At 42.4% G+C, this 20,783-nt stretch overlaps 1 protein-coding gene across 1 annotated transcript; it reads right to left on the bottom strand.

Moving 5' to 3' along the window:
* Positions 1 to 1,322: 1,322 nt before the first annotated feature.
* LOC140678874 (uncharacterized) lies at positions 1,323 to 19,938 on the bottom strand. Its single transcript, XM_072913403.1, has 4 exons — positions 19,823 to 19,938; positions 16,432 to 16,609; positions 7,437 to 7,501; positions 1,323 to 2,049 (listed from the first exon to the last, which is right to left on the bottom strand). The coding sequence occupies exons 1-4, from the start codon at positions 19,936 to 19,938 to the stop codon at positions 1,323 to 1,325; spliced, it is 1,086 nt and encodes a 361-aa protein (XP_072769504.1).
* Between the last annotated feature and the right edge of the window lie 845 nt (positions 19,939 to 20,783).

Here is a 20,783-nt window from a genome sequence, read left to right as displayed (position 1 = left end):
CTCGGTCTGGACGAGGCGCGTTAATCTGTGAGTGCGCGTGTGTGTCCACGGATTAGTGGGTTGTCTGGAGCGGGTACTCCTCTTCTCCACTCCCTGGTCATGTGATCCCGCCTTCTCGTGCATGACACAGGTGTGTTCGGTGTGTTTTCAACCAATCAATCAATCAATCAATCTATCAATGTTTACTTATATATCCCTAAATCATGAGTGTCTCAAAGGGCTGCACAAGCCACAACGACATCTTCACACGAAATGTTGGAGAGAAGCTTCAATGCTTTGGTTTCCATGGTGATCACACCTTATTTTCACCATATGTCTCGTTTTTTCATATTTTGCCCTTTTTTTCCCGGGCGCCCACCTATAAGTGACCCATATTTTTCCCGTATTTTTACCTCAAACGGAGCAAAAAGACCAGAATTTCCCTTACATTCTCTTCTTTTCAAATGCAAGTGTGTGTGTGTGTGCGTGTGTGTGTGTGTGTGTGTGTGTTCTTGTATGCCTACCCTTCTTGAGACATCAAATTGACTGTGTGTCGGTTTTAAAAGTGCTCCCCCTCTGATCAACATATGTAATAACAAGTGTGAGTAAGACATTGAAATGCGCCCCCTTTGGCCAAAATGTATTAAAAAAAAAGAAAGAAAAATATGTATATAGAGACATACTGTAATAACTTGAAGTAAATAATGAAGATTAAAAACCAATTATAAACAACAACAAAAAACAAACTAAAAAAATTTGCTAAAAGCTTGCTTTTTTATATTTGCATAGTATGTTTGTATTGTTAATGTTGTAAATACAATTTTTTATATGTCGAGAAAGGGTGGTTCTAAAGAGGTAGGCATTTTTGTCAAGTCTCAAGAAGGCATGTGTGTGTGTGTGCGTGTGTGTGTATTCTTGTATTTCTACCATTCTTGAGACATCAACAAGGAAAAGTACCTTCTATATGAGGACCAGTGAACAAGTAAGAACCGAAATCATGGTCCCAATACGGAAAACCATTGCTTCTAATAGAGAGTCAAATACTAGAGTCCGTGAACATTGCTCCAAAGTCAGGATTTTTTGTTGATTTAATGTGTTTAGTCTTATTTTGTATATCAGAATCAGAATCAGAATCAGCTTTATTGTCATTACGCAAGGTAACGAGATTGAGGCCATTCCATACAGTGCGATGTGTGCATGCTAGAAAAACAATGTGCAAATATATAGAAATATAAAAAATGTGGAAGTGCAATGAATATGGTGTGAAATGAATATATACATGAAAAAACAAAACAAAAACAGGGTGGTTGGTGGAATGGGTTATTGCACCGAAGAGAAGGCAGTTATGAGGGACAATGGGGCAGTCCGTTCAGGATGGTTATGGCCCTGGGGAAGAAGCTGTTCTTTAGCCTGTTTGTTTTGGTTTTAATGCACCTGTAGCGCTTCCCAGAGGGCAGCAGGTGGAACAGGTCAGAGCCAGGGTGGGTGCTGTCCTTGATGATGGCACTGGCTCTGTTGAGGCAGCGGGAGGTGTAGATGTCCGTCAGAGAGGGGAGAGGGCGGCCGATGATCTTCTGAGCCGTCTTGACCACTCTTTGCAGCCTCTCCCTGTCTGCTGCAGTGCAGCTGCCGTACCATACCGTAATACAGTAGGTCAGCAGGCTCTCGATGGACGAGCGGTAGAAGGTCAGCAGCAGGTCAGGCTTCAGGTTGTACTTCCCGAGGACTCTAAGGAAGTGTAGCCGCTGCTGAGCCTTCTTGACGATTGATGTGGTGTTGACTGTCCAGGAGAAGTCATTAGAGATGTGGACTCCAAGGTACCTGAAGGTGTGGACCCTCTCTACACGCTCGCCGTTGATGTAGAGGGGGGCAGGGTCGGTGCTGCTCCTCCTGAAGTCGACGATGATCTCTCTGGTCTTGCTGGTGTTGAGAGCGAGGTTGTTCTCCGAAGACCAGGCCGTCAGCTTCAGGACCTCCTCTCTGTAGGCAGCCTCGTCACCCCTGGAGATGAGCCCGACCACTGTGGTATCGTCGGCGAACTTGACGGTATGGTTGTCACTGTGGGCCAGACTGCAGTCATGGGTGTAAAGGCAGTAGAGGAGGGGGCTCAGCACACAGCATACAGTGGAGTCCCAATGTCATCTACAGTGGACATTTGATTTTGGCCTACAGTGGAACCCCTATTTACGGACTTAATCGGTTCTGGCACAGGGTTCATAAATTGAAAAGTTTGTATAGTGGAGCACATTTCTCCATAAGAAACAATGTAAACATGAATAATGGGTTCCAGCCTTGACAAAAGTCACTATTTTAGGCTAAGGTTTGTACACTTTGAACATAATATAATGTATTTATTATTCACTACTGCAGTGTTTTTCAACCTTTTTAGAGCCAAGGCACATTTTTTGCGTTGAGGCACACCACCAGCAGAAATCATTTAAAAAAAAAAAAACTCCGTTGACAATAAAAAGTCGTTGTCGCAATTGTTGGATATGACTTTAAAGCATAACCAAGCATGCATCAATATAGCTCTTGTCTCAAAGTAGGTGTACTGTCACCACCTGTCACATCACGCCGTGACTTATTTGGAGTTTTTTTTGCTTTTTTCCTGTTGTGTTTTAATTCTTGTCATGCGCTCCTATTTTGGTGGCTTTTTCTCTTGTTTTGTTATTTTCCTGTAGCAGTTTCATGACTTCCTTTGAGCGATATTTCCCGCATCTACTTTGTTTTAGCAATCAATAATATTTCAGTTGTTTTTATCCTTCTTTGTGGGGACATTGTTGATTGTCATGTCATGTTCGGATGTACATTGTTGACACCGTCCTTGCTCCACAGTAAGTCTTTGCTGTCGTCCAGCATTCTGTTTTTGTTTACTGTGTAGTCAGTTCAGTTTTAGTTTTGTTCTGCATAGCCTTCCCTAAGCTTCAATGCCTTTTCTTAGGGGCACTCACCTTTTGTTTATTTTTGGTTTAAGCATTAGACACCTTTTTACCTGCACCCTGCCTCCCGCTGTTTCCGACATCTACAACGCAATTAGCTACCGGCTGCCACCTACTGATATGGAAGAGTATTACACGGTTACTCTGTCGTGCTCTAGACAGCAGCGACACTCAACAACAACACATCATTTGCAGACTGTAATTACTGGTTTGCAAAACATATTTTTAACCCAAATAGGTGAAATTAGCTCATCTCCCGCGGCACACCAGACTGTATCTCACGGCACAGTGGTTGAAAAACACTGCACTACTGTATCTTTGTATTTCTGTACACATTACATCAGGGGCGAATCCATTAGGACAGTGGTCCCCGACCTTTTTTGCACCATAGACCAGTTTAATGTAGGCATTATTTTCAGGGACCGGCTTCCCACTTGTAAAAAATACAACTCACTATAACGCTGAATGAGTGGGAGCTCTGGGCTTGTTTCTTTGCAATGAAATACTGATGGAAATCAGCCTTTGGCTACAATCTGTCACATTTATATTTGATATGTGCATTAATGTGCTTTGTATCATGTCACAAAGTTAGAACAAATGGCAACTTTGTTTCCATATGAGTTGGGAAATTGTGTTAGATGTAAATATAAACGGAATACAATGATTTGCAAATCATTTTCAACCCATATTCAGTTGAATATGCTACAAAGACAACATATTTGATGTTCAATCTGATAAACATTTTTTTTTGTGCAAATAATCATTAACTTTAGAATTTGATGCCAGCAACACGAGACAAAGAAGTTGGGAAAGGTGGCAATAAATACTGATAATGTTGAGGAATGCTCATCAAACACTTATTTGGAACATCCCACAGGTGAACAGGCTAATTGGGAACAGGTGGGTGCCATGATTGGGTATAAAAACAGCTTCCTAAAAAATGCTCAGTCTTTCACAAGAAAGGATGGGGCGAGGTACACCCCTTTGTCCACAACTGCGTGAGCAAATAGTCGAACAATTTAAGAACAACGTTTCTCAAAGTTCAATTGCAAGAAATTTAGGGATTTCAACATCTACGGTCCATAATATCATCAAAAGGTTCAGAGAATCTGGAGAAATCACTCCACGTAAGCAGCATGGCCGGAAACCAACATTGAATGCCTGTGACCTTCGATCCCTCAAGACGGCACTGTATCAAAAACCGACATCAATCTCTAAAGGATATCACCACATGGGCTCAGGAACACTTCAGAAAACCACTGTCACTAAATACAGTTGGTCGCTACATCTGTAAGTGCAAGTTAAAGCTCTACTATGCAAGGCGAAAGCCATTTATCAACAACACCCAGAAACGCCGCCGGCTTCTCTGGGCCCGAGATCATCTAAGATAGACTTATGCAAAGTGGAAAAGTGTTCTGTGGTCTGATGAGTCCACATTTCAAATTGTTTTGGGAAATATTCGACATTGTGTCATCCGGACCAAAGGGGAAGCGAACCACCCAGACTGTTATGGACGCAAAGTTGAAAAGCCAACATCTGTGATGGTATGGGGGTGCATTAGTGCCCAAGGCATGGGTAACTTACACATCTGTGAAGGCACCATTAATGCTGAAAGGTACATACAGGTTTTGGAACAACATATGCTGCCATCTAAGCGCCATCTTTTTCATGGACGCCCCTGCTTATTTCAGCAAGACAATGCCAAGCCACATTCAGCACGTGTTATAACAGCGCGTCTTCATTAAAAAAAAGAGTGCGGGTACTTTCCTGGCCCGCCTGCAGGCCAAACCTGTCCCCCATCAAAAATGTGTGGCGCATTATGAAGCGTAAAATACGACAGCCGAGACCCCGGACTGTTGAACGACTGAAGCTCTACATAAAACAAGAATGGGAAAGAATTCCACTTTCAAAGCTTCAACAATTAGTTTCCTCAGTTCCCAAACGTTTATTGAGTGTTGTTAAAAGAAAAGGTGATGTAACACAGTGGTGAACATGCCCTTTCCCAACTACTTTGGCACGTGTTGCAGCCATGAAATTCTAAGTTAATTATTATTTGCAAAAAAAAAAAAAAAGTTTATGAGTTTGAACATCAAATATCTTGTCTTTGTAGTGTATTCAATTGAATATGGGTTGAAAAGGATTTGCAAATCATTGTATTCCGTTTATATTTACATCTAGCACAATTTCCCAACTCATATGGAAACGGGGTTTGTACATCTATAAACAAGCTCATTGGTGTGTCTAGTGCACAGGTGTCAAATCTGGCCCTCTATGTCATTTTATATGGGTTGTACTTGTATAGCGCTTTTCTACCTTCAAGGTACTCAAAGCGCTTTGACACTACTTCCACATTTACCCATTCACACACACATTCACACACTATGGCCCCGCAAAAGCCTGGAAATAATATGTGTCAATAAAATACCTTATATTTTCTTACTAACGGTACTAGTTTTTTTTTGTAGTTTGACAGGGAAATAAATAGTGTCCAATATTGCAACAAAAAATATTATATTACCTAACTTTGTTGGTCAAAAGCCAAATAAAAATGTAAATATCTGCTTAACTAATGGTTTCGAAGCAAGTTATCTATCTAAAAATGACCAATAGATTTTACTGCAAAATTTAGGTAGTTTTTTTTACAGCATATTACTGTAAGTTGAAAAAAACAACAACAAATGTTTGTTTTTTTAGAGTAAAATTCTGTCGACTGAGCTGTCTGTTGTTGTTTTTTTTAAATCCACGGTTGATGATTTTATGGTACCACATTTTATTATGGTAAAAAACTGGCAGCTGAGTTGCCAAAATAAAATTAAACAGCGGTATTGTATAAAATAATAATAATAAAATTACACCATATATTTTACCGTAAAAGTCTGGCAACTAAGCTACCATTTTTTTCTGTAAAAAAACAGTGGTCAAATCCACAGATTAGTTTTACTCTTTACGAAAAAAAAAAGTCAAATATTTAAATTCATAGGCAAATTCTTTAATTATTTACTATTACAAGCGGCCCTCTATTGGCAGTGTGGCCCTCAATGAAAACAAGTTTGACACCCCTGGTCTAGTGGGACAGGCCAAAGTTAAGATGGAGAAAATGCAGTCCTTTTTAAATTATTTCATGTTTCTCTCTGGCCCGGTAGCAAATGCTTCACGGGTCCGCGAACCGGTGGTTGGGGACCACTGCATTACGACACTTAAAAATAGCTTTTAAAAAGGAGAAATTTGTAAAAATGATCAAAACTCATCATGCTATATTTTTGGGTAATACGGCAGTGATGATGCTTCATTGGCTTTAGGTCAAATATCTCTAGTGTTTGTTTATATAAGGACAACAGAGGCTTCACGACACATTTTGTGGCCGGGCTCCAGACGATGGCACAATAAGCAGCTGGGGTAGGCTCCAGCACCCCCGCGACCCCGAGAGGGACAAGCGGTAGAAAGTGGATGGATTATCTTGCACAGATACATTTATGCTTGTCACGGCTTGTCACACCATGCCATGCCTTATTTTCAGTTTCTCGGTCATTTTCTAGGTGTAGTTTTAGTTCCTGTCTTAAGCTCTCATTTTGTGGTTTTTCACTTCCTGTTTTTCCCTTTCCTGCAGCAGCTTTACACACTTTTCCCCTCACATGTTTTCTGTTTGTAATTAGCACTATTTAAGTTGAGTTTGCGACACCATTGGTTTGTCGGGACATTATTCACTATAGACGATCATTTCCATGCTGAGCTCAAGTACGCACGTACTTTGTGGACGCCATCTGCTCCACATGCCTTGTAAGTGTTTTTGCTGTGTTCCAGCATTTCGTTTTGTTTGCTTCATAGTCTCTCCAGTAGGAGCACTTCCCTGTTGCTCTTGCTTTTTGTTTGTTTAATCTTTAAATGCACTTTTTTTTACTGCCCCCTGACACGACATTCACTTTTTTCCTCCCAACAAACATAATAAAACATCACTTACTGTACAATATATGCTGTCATTAGCATGCCAACAGTTAGAATGTTCATATATTGCCATTTGTCAACATTGGTACACAAGCTCGTGATCACAGCGGTAAGTCGTTCATCTGCGTAAGCGCTTATAATAACAATATCACTTGCGTGTGCTAAACGAGAGGTAGTGTTCTCCTCAGTGATTAAATAAGTCCGCTTTGCCATGTTTTCCCAGAAAAGTCAGTTCTCATCTCATATATATATATATATATATATGCAATAAAATACATTTATATATGTATATATAGCTAGAATTCACTGAAAGTCAAGTATTTATTTTATATAAATATATATATATATATATATATATATATATATATATATATATATATATATATATATATATATATATATATATATATATATATCCATCCATCCATCCATTTTCTACCGCTTATTCCCTTTGGGGTCGCGGGGGGCGCTGGAGCCTATCTCAGCTACAATCGGGCGGAAGGCGGGGTACACCCTGGACAAGTCGCCATCTCATCGCAGGGCCAACACAGATAGACAGACAACATTCACACTCACATCCATCTGTGAAATGTAATTTCCAGGAAAGGAGTGAGTTTAGGGTTGAATTGTCCATCCTCGTTCTATTCTCTGTCACTATCTTTCTAACCATGCTCAACACCCTCTCTGATGACTTGCAAGCGTACTTCTTCTTCTTACTCGTCGTCGCCATGACTGTCTCTTCTTCGTTCTTCTGCTTCGTCTCCTTCTTGTTGTGTGCGCAGTCGTGCTCTCTCCAAAAGCCGTAGATGTTATAACGTGACTGGGCCGGCACGCTGTTTATATGAAGGAAAAGCGGACGTGATGACAGGACGGACCTGGAGGGGGCGTGCCTTAAGTCCGGCTGGACATCGGGAGAATGGATGTCCCGGGAGATTTTCGGGAGAGGCACTGAAATCCGGAAAATTCGGGAGGGTTGGCAAGTATGTTTGGCCCCCTGGCCGCCAGTTGAACAGCAACGTGGTACATGTTAGGTGGAGTATCGTTCTATTGTACCCCAAAGCCCATCTGGAGGCCACGCCCATTCCACCTTGAAGTAGGGGGCGGAGCATTTCCCGGTGAGGGGACCTGCGGCGACGTCACTTCCTCCTCCACAGGAAGACAAACGGCTCCCGGCCAACCGACACTGGCGAGCACACGCCGAGTGTTGTGGTGCCGGCAGCACAGATGTGTCGATAGATTAGATCTTGTGACCTCACCTCAGACTGACAGGAGCAGGGGATGAAGACGACCACAGAACCCCCCCCCCCCCCCCCCCCCCACCGCACCCCACACCTCCACCGCCTCCCCCTCTTCTGTGTGGCGTGGACGTCCACAGGAAGTGTGTGAACACTGCGGCGCAACAACACACTTCCTCTTTTCAACAGAGAGACTCCACCACCGCTCCTCTCTGACCTCCCCCTCATGTCCCCTACTGTTGTCCTCCATTACTGTTACTATGTCCTCATTTGTAACCCCATACACACGCCATAGTTTTAGTTGCCATGGTGATAAGAGACGTCCTCAGACGTCACAAGGGTGCCTCCAACTTAAATTTGAATAATTGCTGCGCTTTTGCTGCCGTTTCGTGGTCAACGTGAGTAATTGTGGTTAATGACCATCAATTGCACTTTGAAGTGTTCACAGCACAGTATTTATATATGTGACCCAATCCAAACAAACTTTCCCACTCATGGCGCAGATAAACTAACACGAAAAATCAACATACATGCTACGCTTTTGCTGCCGTTTCGTGGACTACTACATGAGTAATTTCGGGTAATGACCATCAATTGCACTTTCAAGTGTTCGTAGCACAGTATGTTTATGTATGACCCAATCCAAACAACTTTTCCCACTCATGGCGCAGATAAACTAACACGAAAAATCAACATACATGTTGCAATTTTGCTGCCGTTCCGTGGTCTCCGTGAGTAATTTTGGGTAATGACCATCAATTGCACTTTGAAGTGTTCACAGCACAGTATTTATATGTGTGACCCAATCCAAACAACCTTTCCCACCCATGGCGCAGATCAACTAACACGAAAAAGCAACACACATGCTGTGCTTTTGCTGCCGTTTCGTGGTCAACGTGAGTAATTTCGGTTAATGACCATCCATTGCACTTTGAAGTACTCGCAGCATAGTATTTATATATACGACCCAATCCAAACAACCTTTCCCACTCATGGCGCAGATAAACTAACACGAAAAAGCAACACACATGCTACGCTTTTGCTGCCGTTTCGTGGACTACATGAGTAATTTCGGGTAATGACCATCAATTGCACTCTCAAGTGTTCGTAGCACAGTATTTATATGTATGACCCAATCCAAACAACCTTTCCCACCCATGGCGCAGATCAACTAACACGAAAAAGCAACACACATGCTGTGCTTTTGCTGCCGTTTCGTGGTCAACGTGAGTAATTTCGGGTAATGACCATCAATTGCACTTTGAAGTGTTCACAGCACAGTATTTATATATGTGACCCAATCCAAACAACCTTTCCCACTCATGGCGCGAACACGAAAAAGCAACACACATGCTGTGCTTTTGCTGCCGTTTCGTGGTCAAGATGAGTAATTTCGGTTAATGACCATCGATTGCACTTTGAAGTGCTCGCAGCATAGTATTTGTATATACGACCCAATCCAAACAACCTTTCCCACTCATGGCGCAGATAAACTAACACGAAAAAGCAACACACATGCTACGCTTTTGCTGCCGTTTCGTGGACTACATGAGTAATTTCGGGTAATGACCATCAATTGCACTTTCAAGTGTTCGTAGCACAGTATTTATATGTATGACCCAATCCAAACAACCTTTCCCACTCATGGCGCAGATAAACTAACACGAAAAATCAACATACGTGCTGCACTTTTGCTGCCGTTTCGTGGACTACATGAGTAATTTCGGGTGATGACCATCAATTGCACTTTGAAGTGTTCGCAGCACAGTATTTACATATGTGACCCAATCCAAACAACCTTTCCCACTCATGGCGCAGATAAACTAACACAAAAAAGCAACACACAAGCTGCGCTTTTGCTGCCGTTTCGTGGTCTCCGTGAGTAATTTCGGGTAATGATCATCCATTGCACGTTGAAGTGTTTGCAGCACAGTATTTACATATGTGACCCAATCCAAACAACCTTTCCCACTCATTGCGCGGATAAACTCAAACGAAAAAGCAACACACATGCTGTGCTTTTGCTGCCGTTTCATGGTCTACGTGAGTAATTTCGGGTAATGACCATCAATTGCACATTAAAGTGTTCGCAGCACAGTATTTATATATGTGACCCTATCCAAACAACCTTTCCCACTCATGGCGCAGATAAACTAACACGAAAAAGCAACACACATGCTGCGCTTTTGCTGCCGTTTCGCGGTCGACGTGAGTAATTTCGGTCAATGACCATCAATTGCACAGTGAAGTGTTCGCAGCACAGTATTTATACATACAACCCAATCCAAACAACCTTTCCCACTCATGGCGCAGATAAACTGACACGAAAAAGCAACACACATGCTATGGTGTGCATGTGACTTTCAGTGGCACTTTAACTTTACTTTAACTTTAAATAGGACAAACTAAATAATTAATACATCTTTAAATAACTACTTAAATACGTCATTAATGTATCTAATGTGCGTGAGATAATTACATTGAATTATTTCACGATTTAAATAATGATTTAAGAATTTATTATTTCACAACTTAATTCGCTAACCGTGTTACAAAAAAGATCAGTTAGAATAATACATAATGTTGGATATAGAGAACACACAAACCCTTTATTTATTAAGTCAGAAATATTAAAGTTTGGTGATTTGGTAAAATTGCAAACAGCTAAAATGATGTACAAAGCAAACTATAACCTGCTACCAAAGAATGTACAACAATTCTTCTCAACTAAAGAGGAGAAATATAACCTTAGAGGAAAAAATTATTTAAAACATTTATATGCACGTACAACACTTAAAACTTTTAGCATATCAGTATGTGGAATTAAATTATGGAATGGATTAAGTAAAGAAGTTAAAAATTGTACTGATATGATCCAGTTTAAGAGGTTGTTCAAAATAATAGTGCTTACAGAGTACAAAGAAGAAGAATTATGAGAAATACTTTCAACCTTATTGAAAATAAGATATTCTTCATCTCAGTATGTTAATAATGACTGAATTAATTAATTAATTACATATTACAAAACTGTTGTATACTAATTCATAGATGTTATTTTATTATATAAAAAGGTCAGTAAATGATTCTATATATTTGTAAACGCTTGAAGTGGGAAAGGGGTAGGATTAAATAAGCTTTGCTTCTTCCTACTCCTTTTCGGGCATGATGTAAAATGAAATGATATGAAATTGTGTGATGTATTATGATGTAAGTGTGTTCATGTTCGAAATAAACTAAAGAAAGAAAGAAAGAAAGAATTATTTTACGATTTGTTTTTTTTTCATGTTTTCATTATTTATTCATTTATTAAATTTTTTTTGTGTGTGTGTTAGCCCCACCAACTGGTGTTGATGGCTTACTTTGACCGATAAAATAAATTCATGAAGCACAGGTTCATGAATTTATTATCAGCTGAGTACCAGGTACCCCAACATGGCACCGTTGGATTTTATAGTCCATGCCATAAAAGTACCGGATTCTGCACCCATCCCTATTATCCACTGATGATAATCCTACATGGGGTGGTGGTTCCTCTCTTTAAAAAGGGGAACCGCAGGGTGTGTTCTAACTATCGTGGGATCACACTCCTCAGCCTTCCCGGTAAGGTCTATTCAGGTGTACTGGAGAGGAGGCTACGCCGGATAGTCGAACCTCAGATTCAGGAGGAACAGTGTGGTTTTCGTTCTGGTCGTGGAACTGTGGACCAGCTCTATACTCTCGGCAGGGTCCTTGAGGGTGCATGGGAGTTTGCCCAACCAGTCTACATGTGCTTTGTGGACTTGGAGAAGGCATTCGACCGTGTCCCTCGGGAAGTCCTGTGGGGAGTGCTCAGAGAGTATGGGGTTTCGGACTGTCTGATTGTGGCGGTCCGCTCCCTGTATGATCAGTGTCAGAGCTTGGTTCGCATTGCCGGCAGTAAGTCGGACACGTTTCCGGTGAGGGTTGGACTCCGCCAAGGCTGCCCTTTGTCACCGATTCTGTTCATAACTTTTATGGACAGAATTTCTAGGCGCAGTCAAGGCGTTGAGGGGATCCGGTTTGGTGGCTGCAGGATTAGGTCTCTGCTTTTTGCAGAGTGGCCTAGTGGTTAGAGTGTCCGCCCTGAGATCGGTAGGTTGTGAGTTCAAATCCCGGCCGAGTCATACCAAAGACTATAAAAATGGGACCCATTACCTCCCTGCTTGGCACTCAGCATCAAGGGTTGGAATTGGGGGTTAAATCACCAAAATGATTCCCGGGCGCGGCCACCGCTGCTGCCCACTGCTCCCCTCACCTCCCAGGGGGTGATCAAGGGTGATGGGTCAAATGCAGAGAATAATCTCGCCACACCTAGTGTGTGTGTGACAATCATTGGTACTTTAACTTTTTTAACTTTATGATGTGGTCCTGATGGCTTCATCTAGCCAGGATCTTCAGCTCTCACTGGATCGGTTCGCAGCTGAGTGTGAAGCGACTGGGATGAGAATCAGCACCTCCAAGTCCGAGTCCATGGTTCTAGTCCGGAAAAGTTTGGAGTGCCATCTCTAGGTTGGGGAGGAGATCTTGCCCCAAGTGGAGGAGTTCAAGTACCTCGGAGTCTTGTTCACGAGTGAGGGAAGAGTGGATCGTGAGATTGACAGGCGGATCGGTGCGGCGTCTTCAGTAATGCAGACGCTGTATCGATCCGTTGTGGTGAAGAAGGAGCTGAGCCGCAGTGTTGGGACAAACGCGTTACTAAGTAACGCGTTACTGTAACGCCGTTAGTTTCGGCGGTAACTAGTAATCTAACGCGTTATTTTTTTATATCCAGTAACTCAGTTACCGTTACTACATGATGCGTTACTGCGTTATTTTACGTTATTTTTTAATGTAGTATCGGCTAGAAACAGAAGAAGTGTCGTCCTTCTGTCTCACAAGGAAAAGAAAAGGCGTGCTTTCCTCGACCGAGGAGCGGAGCGCAGGGGAGACGTTCCTCCAGGGCCTATGTACTTCGGGGCTAACACCCTTCACTTTACCCGGCAGTGGGTCTTTACAGCTCCGGACTCGAGGGTGAATGACGAGGCCGGCGGTTTGTTGCAATTTTGTTACTTTATTGGTGTCTTGCACGCAGCCATCCACCAAGCTAGAACACCTGCACGCATCCACTGTTGCGCTCCCTCACCTCTCTCGCCCACTCACTCACCGACGTCACTCACCTCACATGCTGTCATTTCTTAAAGGGCCACACACGCTACTCTCATAACAACTAAAAAGACATCATGGCGAAGCCAGAAGTCGAGTTACATGGAGACATTGTCACTACTTTTCTTTTGTCGAGCACAAAGAAAATAACATTTTAGTTAAATGTAAGTTGTGTCTTGGATCAAAGATCCCATCTACTTAAAGTTAAAGTGACAATGATTGTCACACACACACTAGGTGTGGTGAAATTATTCTCTGCATTTGACCCATCACCCTTGATCACCCCCTGGGAGGTGAGGGGAGCAGTGAGTAGCAACAGTGACCGCACCCGGGAATACTGCCCAAAACAGCAATTCAAATCTGCTGAAACAGCTACATAAATGTAAATGGGTTATACTTGTATAGCTTTTCTACCTTTTTCAGGAACTCAAAGCGCTTTGACACTATTTCCACATTCACCCATTCACACACACATTCACACACTGATGGCGGGAGCTGCCATGCAAGGCACTAACCAGGACCCATCAGGAGCAAGGTTGAAGTGTCTTGCTCAAGGACACAACGGACGTGACTAGGATGGTAGAAGGTGGGGATTGAACCAGTAACCCTCAGATTTCTGGCACGGCCACTCTCCCAACTTCGCCACGCCACATAAGCAACATGCTTTGACGAAGCTAGTAAAGAGAGACACAGACTCCGATGCCACTTCACCTCCACCTAAGGATTTTAACGGAGGGACTGCTAGCCAGGACAACATTGATAGAGCCATTGCAGCGTATGTGCTAGAAGACATGCAGGCTATTTCTACAGTGGAGTCACCCGTTTTCTGGCAGCTAAATAGCATGATACCGGCATCAAACAACAAATGGCACAGAAAACATGTTCCAAGTACCTGGACAGTGAGTACATAAACATGGAAAGCGAGCTAAAGAAAACACTCCAAACTCTGCCTCTGCTCATCATTGAAGGTACACACTGTCAATTCTCTTATATACTATTTCATTCTAGACTTCTAGAGTGTTTGATTATCACATCACTCTAAATGCATAGACTATAAAGTTCACAAACATAAAGAGGGATGCTAGTGGGCCAGGCCAATCTTTCATTTTCTCTAAACTAAAACTGGGGAAATGTGTAGAGTCTTCTGGGCTTCACTACAGTGTTGATCTCCTGAATACATGATTTTATTTCACAATTCCTTGAGAGAAAAAAAATGCCTGATTAGGCTTTGTGTATGTCATGTGTGCCTTCCTTGGGTGAAGCCAGCTTTACAGCTATGTTGTTATTATGCGGTTTGTTACTTATGTATGTTATGTTGCAGCTATTTAAAATAGTTTTGTCAATTTGTTGTGGCCTGAAATAAATTGACCCTTTGAAACATATCTTTGTCTTTGTGTGTTGTATGTAGACCACATTGCTTAGCAGAGTTCAGTGATGCAAATGCATGTCCAGTTGATCAACACATTGTATTATTCTCCAGTGCAATAACAGTACTGAAACGAAGGCTAAAAGGGCATTAATGGGAGCCTTAAAAAAAAGGAGAAAAAAATAAGTAACTAAATAGTTACTTTTCACAGTAACGCATTACTTTTTGGTGTAAGTAACTGAGTTAGTAACTGAGTTACTTTTGAAATAAAGTAACTAGTAACTGTAACTAGTTACTGGTTTTCAGTAACTAACCCAACACTGCTGAGCCGGAAGGCAAAGCTCTCAATTTACCGTTCGATCTACGTTCCCATCCTCACCTATGGTCATGAGCTTTGGGTTATGACCGAAAGGACAAGATCACGGGTACAAGCAGCCGAAATGAGTTTCCTCCGCCGGGTGGCGGGGCTCTCCCTTAGAGATAGGGTGAGAAGCTCTGTCATCCGGGGGGAGCTCAAAGTAAAGCCGCTGCTCCTCCACATCGAGAGGAGCCAGATGAGGTGGTTCGGGCATCTGGTCAGGATGCCACCCGAGCGCCTCCCTAGTGAGGTGTTTAGGGCACGTCCGACCGGTAGGAGGCCACGAGGAAGACCCAGGACACGTTGGGAAGACTATGTCTCCCGGCTGGCCTGGGAACGCCTCGGGATCCCCCGGGAGGAGCTGGACGAAGTGGCTGGGGAGAGGGAAGTCTGGGCTTCCTTGCTTAGGCTGCTGCCCCCGCGACTCGACCTCGGATAAGCGGAAGAAGATGGATGGATGGATGGATGGATAATCCTACATGAATAAATTAGTCTCTACCTTAAACTTTATTGTAAAGGGAAAATCGACATATTTATCATCATATTTTAGTGAATAATGACAGGTTGTATGATTATTAAAACTCAAGGTGGGAGTCCATTGATAATAAATAAGCAATATTCAAGAGCGAAATGGGGCCACAAACAAAATCTTGTTTAGGGTCACACAAAACCCTGTTCACATGTTTAGTCTTGAAGTCCTCATCCAGTCCTGAACCTGGAAAGACCTCCGTATAGTCAGCGTGTGTGCATGTGTGTGATTGTGTGTGTGTGTGTGTGTGTGTGTGTGTGTGTGTGTGTGTGTGTGTGTGTGTGTGTGTGTGTGTGTGTGTGTGTGTGTGTGTGTGTGTGTGTTATGCAGTGTGGTAAACATACATCAAGGAGATGTAGAGCGCCTCTCGCTGGACAACTTCAATGTTGAACGTGTTGGAGAGAGAAGAGAAGATTGTTATTGTTGGTCCTGATCCACATGGACACACACACACACACACACACACACACGGTTGGTGAGAAAAGACATGTGGTGTTGGTGTGTGTAAGTCGCAGTTTAATTTGTGTAATTACCGTAAATCACTAAATCCCACCTGGGAATGGGGTTGCGGAGGCGGAGGTTTTTGGTGTGTGTGTGCGAGTGTAAGACTGAGGGGCGGGGTGGGGGTTCGAAGCAGGGGATAAATATTCCAAAGCATCTTGTAGTGATTGTCAGAGAGTCTGCGGGAGGTTTCTAGGGTGTAACCACACATTCTTTGGGGAGCGAGGGGGGGAGACAATGGGGGCGTGAAAACCAAATCCCAAATTTCAAATTCAGTTCTCAGCTGATCACGTCTTACGTCAATCATCAATCATGTCCTCAAGCCTAGTTAAAAATAAATACATACCAAAATGGCCGAGTTAGCATCTGGCTTTCATCACTTCCTACTTCCTGATTGAAGCGTCACGTGACTTTGAAGCGACTTGGACGATGGACATGTAGCAGAACCGATGTGGGCACAGGTTGTAGTTGTTGTAGTACCGACGTCGACCAGCGGCCGCGTCATGTGCCATTCGTCGGATGGTCACATGAGGCGTCACAGGAGGCGTCGTCTCCATCTGCAGACTTAACGGCTGCTCGCTGTCATGTTGTTCCAAGAACCTCGTGAAGGTTCAGGGGTTAGGGGTCAGAGGGTGAGTCACGGCATCGCTGGGAGGAGGAAAAGGGGAAGTGAAAAAAGCTGACGGAGGAGCAGCGGCTTCTCTTCCCGTTTGAGCTCGTTAGACACTCGCCGAACGAGTTGTCCTTCATGCCCGCCACCTGTGGCCACACCCCACTTTTTCATGGCACACGATTACTGGAAGGGTTCTGAGCCGCACCTGCGAACCTCACTGTGACGCTCGCTATATACTGTCAGGGGCGCCGCTAGGGATTTTGGGCCCCATGAAAAGAATCTTTACAGGGCCCCCAACACAGTGTCATTATTGTTTTCTGTATTATAATTTCATCATCATTAGGGGCCTCTCTGGGCCCCCCTCCATCATGGGCCCCTAGAATCCGTCTCCTTTACCCCCCCTTTTCGGCGCCCCTGTATACTGTATATATATACAAACGTTTGTATGTATATACGTTAGGTCAGTTCGTTCAGGAAAAAACACAGAGGCTATATCATCCCTACAAGCCTATTTTGCTGCTCCTCAGGGGATTTTAACGCAACAGGCTTGTAGGGATGATATAGCCTCTGTGTTTTTTCCTGACCTAACGTATACTCCACTCTACCCGGGTATTGAGCACTGTATAACGGATAAACCACAGAAACCTTGACTATATATATATATATATATATATATATATATATATATATATATATATATATATATATATATATATATATACATACATGGGTATACGCATATACCAGGGGTTGGCAACCCAAAATGTTGAAAGAGCCATATTGGACCAAAAATACAAAAACAAATCTGTCTGGAGCCTCAAAAAATTAAAAGCCATATTACATATAGATAGTGTGTCATGCGATATAAATTTAATTAAGAGGACTTAAAGGAAACTAAATGAGCTCAAATATAGCTACAAATGATGCAATATGTACATATAGATAGCCTAAATAGCATGTTAGCATCGATTAGCTTGCAGTCATGCAGTGACCAAATATGTCTGATTAGCACTCCAACAAGTCAATAACATCAACAAAACTCACCTTTGTGCATTCACGCACAACGTTAAAAGTTTGGTGGACAAAATGAGACAGAAAAAGAAGTGGCATAAAATACCTCCTAGAAAGTCGGAGAAAGTTGTACATGTAAACAAACTACAATGAGTTCAAGGACCGCCAAAATTATTAGGACAAAACGGCGCTCGCCAAATACTCGAATCAGTGAAGCATGTTTAATACAAACAGTGTACTTTATAACAATTAGGGAGGTTTGTGTCATGTTTTTCCTTCTACAGAAACCATATTAACACAAAAAAAATATTTTTTCCCCCTCATCTTTTTCCATTTTTCATACATTTTTGAAAAAGCTCCAGAGAGCCACTAGGGCGGCGCTAAAGAGCAGCATAGAGCCGCGGGTTGCCGACCCCCGGCATATACAGACAAGCACATACTGTAGATGTATGTATGTATGTATACTATTATATATATATATGTGTGTATATATATATATATATATATATATATATATATATATATATATATATATATATATATATATATATATATATATATATGTGTGTATATATATATATTTATATATATATATATATATATATATATATATATATATATATATATATATATATACATATATATATATATATATATATATCAAATCAAATCAAATCAAACTTTATTTATATAGAACTTTTCATACACAGGAAAGTGGCCTGTGTATGAAATGTATGTACATACTTGCATACATACATATATAAATACATACAGTACAGGCCAAAAGTTTGGACACACCTTCTCATTCAATGCATTTTCTTTATTTTCATGACTATTTACATTGTAGATTGTCACTGAAGGCATCAAAATTATGAATGAACACATGTGGAATTATGTACTTAACAATAAAAAGGTGAAGTAACTGAAAACATGTTTTATATTCTAGTTTCTTCAAAATAGCCACCCTTTGCTCTGATTACTGCTTTGCACACTCTTGGCATTCTCTCGATACAATACTTTAGTATGGGGAACATATTCTAAGTAACAAAGACTTAATTTAGAGTTATTTGGTTAGGGTTAGGGTTAGAGGGTTAGGGCCAGGGTTAGAGGGTTAGGGTTATAATAAGGCCATGCCGAATAAGGCATTAATAAGTACTTAATGATGACTAGTTAAGAGCCAATATGCTACTAATTTGCATGTTAATAAGGAACTAATTAATGGTAAATATGTTCCCCATACTAAAGTGTTACCATGTTTTTTTACTGGTGCACAAAATGAACCGTGCATGAACATCACCTTGTTCAAAGAACAAAACCAACACAGTGCATAAACCCACAACAAATTACACACCTGCAAATCAGTCTGACTTCTGCTGTTGCCGTATCCGTAACACGCCGATAGGGAGAAGTTTTTATTTACACGATGAGTCGGGTGTGTCTTGACCTCCGCCAAACCCCTGAGCCCGACTCACCGAACCCCTAGGGTTCAATCGAACCCAGGCTAAGAACCACTGGCCTAGAGTATACAAATGACTTTTAAGATGGGACTTAAATGCTTCTACTGAGGTAGCATCTCTAATTGTTACCGGGAGGACATTCCATAGTACTGGAGCCCGAATAGAAAACGCTCTATAGCCCGCAGGCTTTTTTTGGGCTCTGGGAATCACTAATAAGCCAGAGTTCTTTGAACGCAGATTTCTTGTCGGGACATATGGTACAATACAATCAGAAAGTACTAGCATGCTAGCATGTTAGCATGTGGGAGATTGATTAAGGGCATAGGTCAAATCCCAGATGGAAACACATTCAAGAGCATTGCTCTGGTTGGGACACAAAACTACCAGGTGGACAAAATGTCTTAATTCATTGTGTTTGTTCAAGTGTGACGTCCACTCTGGACTTTGGACCTTTAATTCGGTCTTGGAAACGCGACATGACAGAAGCTTGTGGCTAATGCTATTAGCACGCCGATGGCCAACAAACAAAGAGCTGGGTGATGTAACGTGCTTTGTTTCCCACCGCGTCCTCTTAGGTAACGGCGGGCTCCTCCCACCGCGCGTCCTAACGAGCTCCGTTTGCTAACCTGCAACTTCCCGTTGGACCAAGAACAATTTGACACAACGAGCGGACCGCAGAAGAAGAAGAAGGAGAAGAAACTTTTCATCACTGCGCGCTGAAGCAACGTCTACGAGTTGTCCCTCAAATCCCCTCCGTCCGATTGGGACGTCACGTAACCGTCAGTTGTCCAATGAGTACAGCTCGCCGAGTACTTGACGACCCAACGGTCGTTCTTTCTTTCGTCCATCGTGCCGTTATCGTGACGTCTGATGTTCGTTAGGGTCGCTGTCATCACGAGTGTGTGGACGAGAGGAAGCTGAAGAAAGAAACCACTTCCTGTTTTTTTTTTTTGTGCTGAGTCATAGCCTTGAGCTTTGTGTCTGTCCACAAAGTATACTCTATATGACTATCTAGTATATTCATGTAGTCATGAAATGTTTCTTCCAGCTTGACCTTTGACATCCGGCATGTCACTAATGACCGCAGGTGAAAAGTTGAGTGAGAGGTCAGAGGAGACATTCCTCCGCAGATCGGCTCACGTCGTCCTCGTGCAAGTCGTCACACTTTGGAAGGCGACGATAATCCCGGCGGTCATTTTAAGCCGCGCTAACGTGCAGCTAACGAGCGTGCGATTAGAAAGCAACAGTGCCGTGTTTGTCAGCGCGACCTTTATGTTTACCTTTAGCCTCGGCATGTGACGTGCTAACACCGCCGCTAGTTAGCGCTAACCCCGTCAGATGCTCGACCTCGGGTCGTTCAGGGGTCGACGTATAAGGACTCTCATGGTGAGGTTGACTCTTTTAGCTCTCATCACGAGCCAGTACTTTTAAAGTCAAGGTTTTATTGTGAAGAGGCAGTAGGAAGTGAGTCATGCAATACCTCACAACCTAATGCTAAGCTAACAGTGTTGTTACGCCCTCTAGCTTTCTGCCCAACTTAGCAGAGATAGTGTGTATTGGAAGAGATGAGCTAAACTTGTTTATTAGTCTGTTTACTAGTCATTTGATTAGTTGTTTCGTCAGTTACTCAGTATTTATTAAGTCTTTCAGTTTGTTAGTCAGTTAGCTAATTCATTGCACAGTCATTGCTTTA

Source organism: Nerophis lumbriciformis, linkage group LG06, assembly GCF_033978685.3.
Source record: "Nerophis lumbriciformis linkage group LG06, RoL_Nlum_v2.1, whole genome shotgun sequence".
NCBI lineage: Eukaryota > Metazoa > Chordata > Actinopteri > Syngnathiformes > Syngnathidae > Nerophis > Nerophis lumbriciformis.
This window is presented reverse-complemented; position numbering and strand designations above follow the sequence as displayed.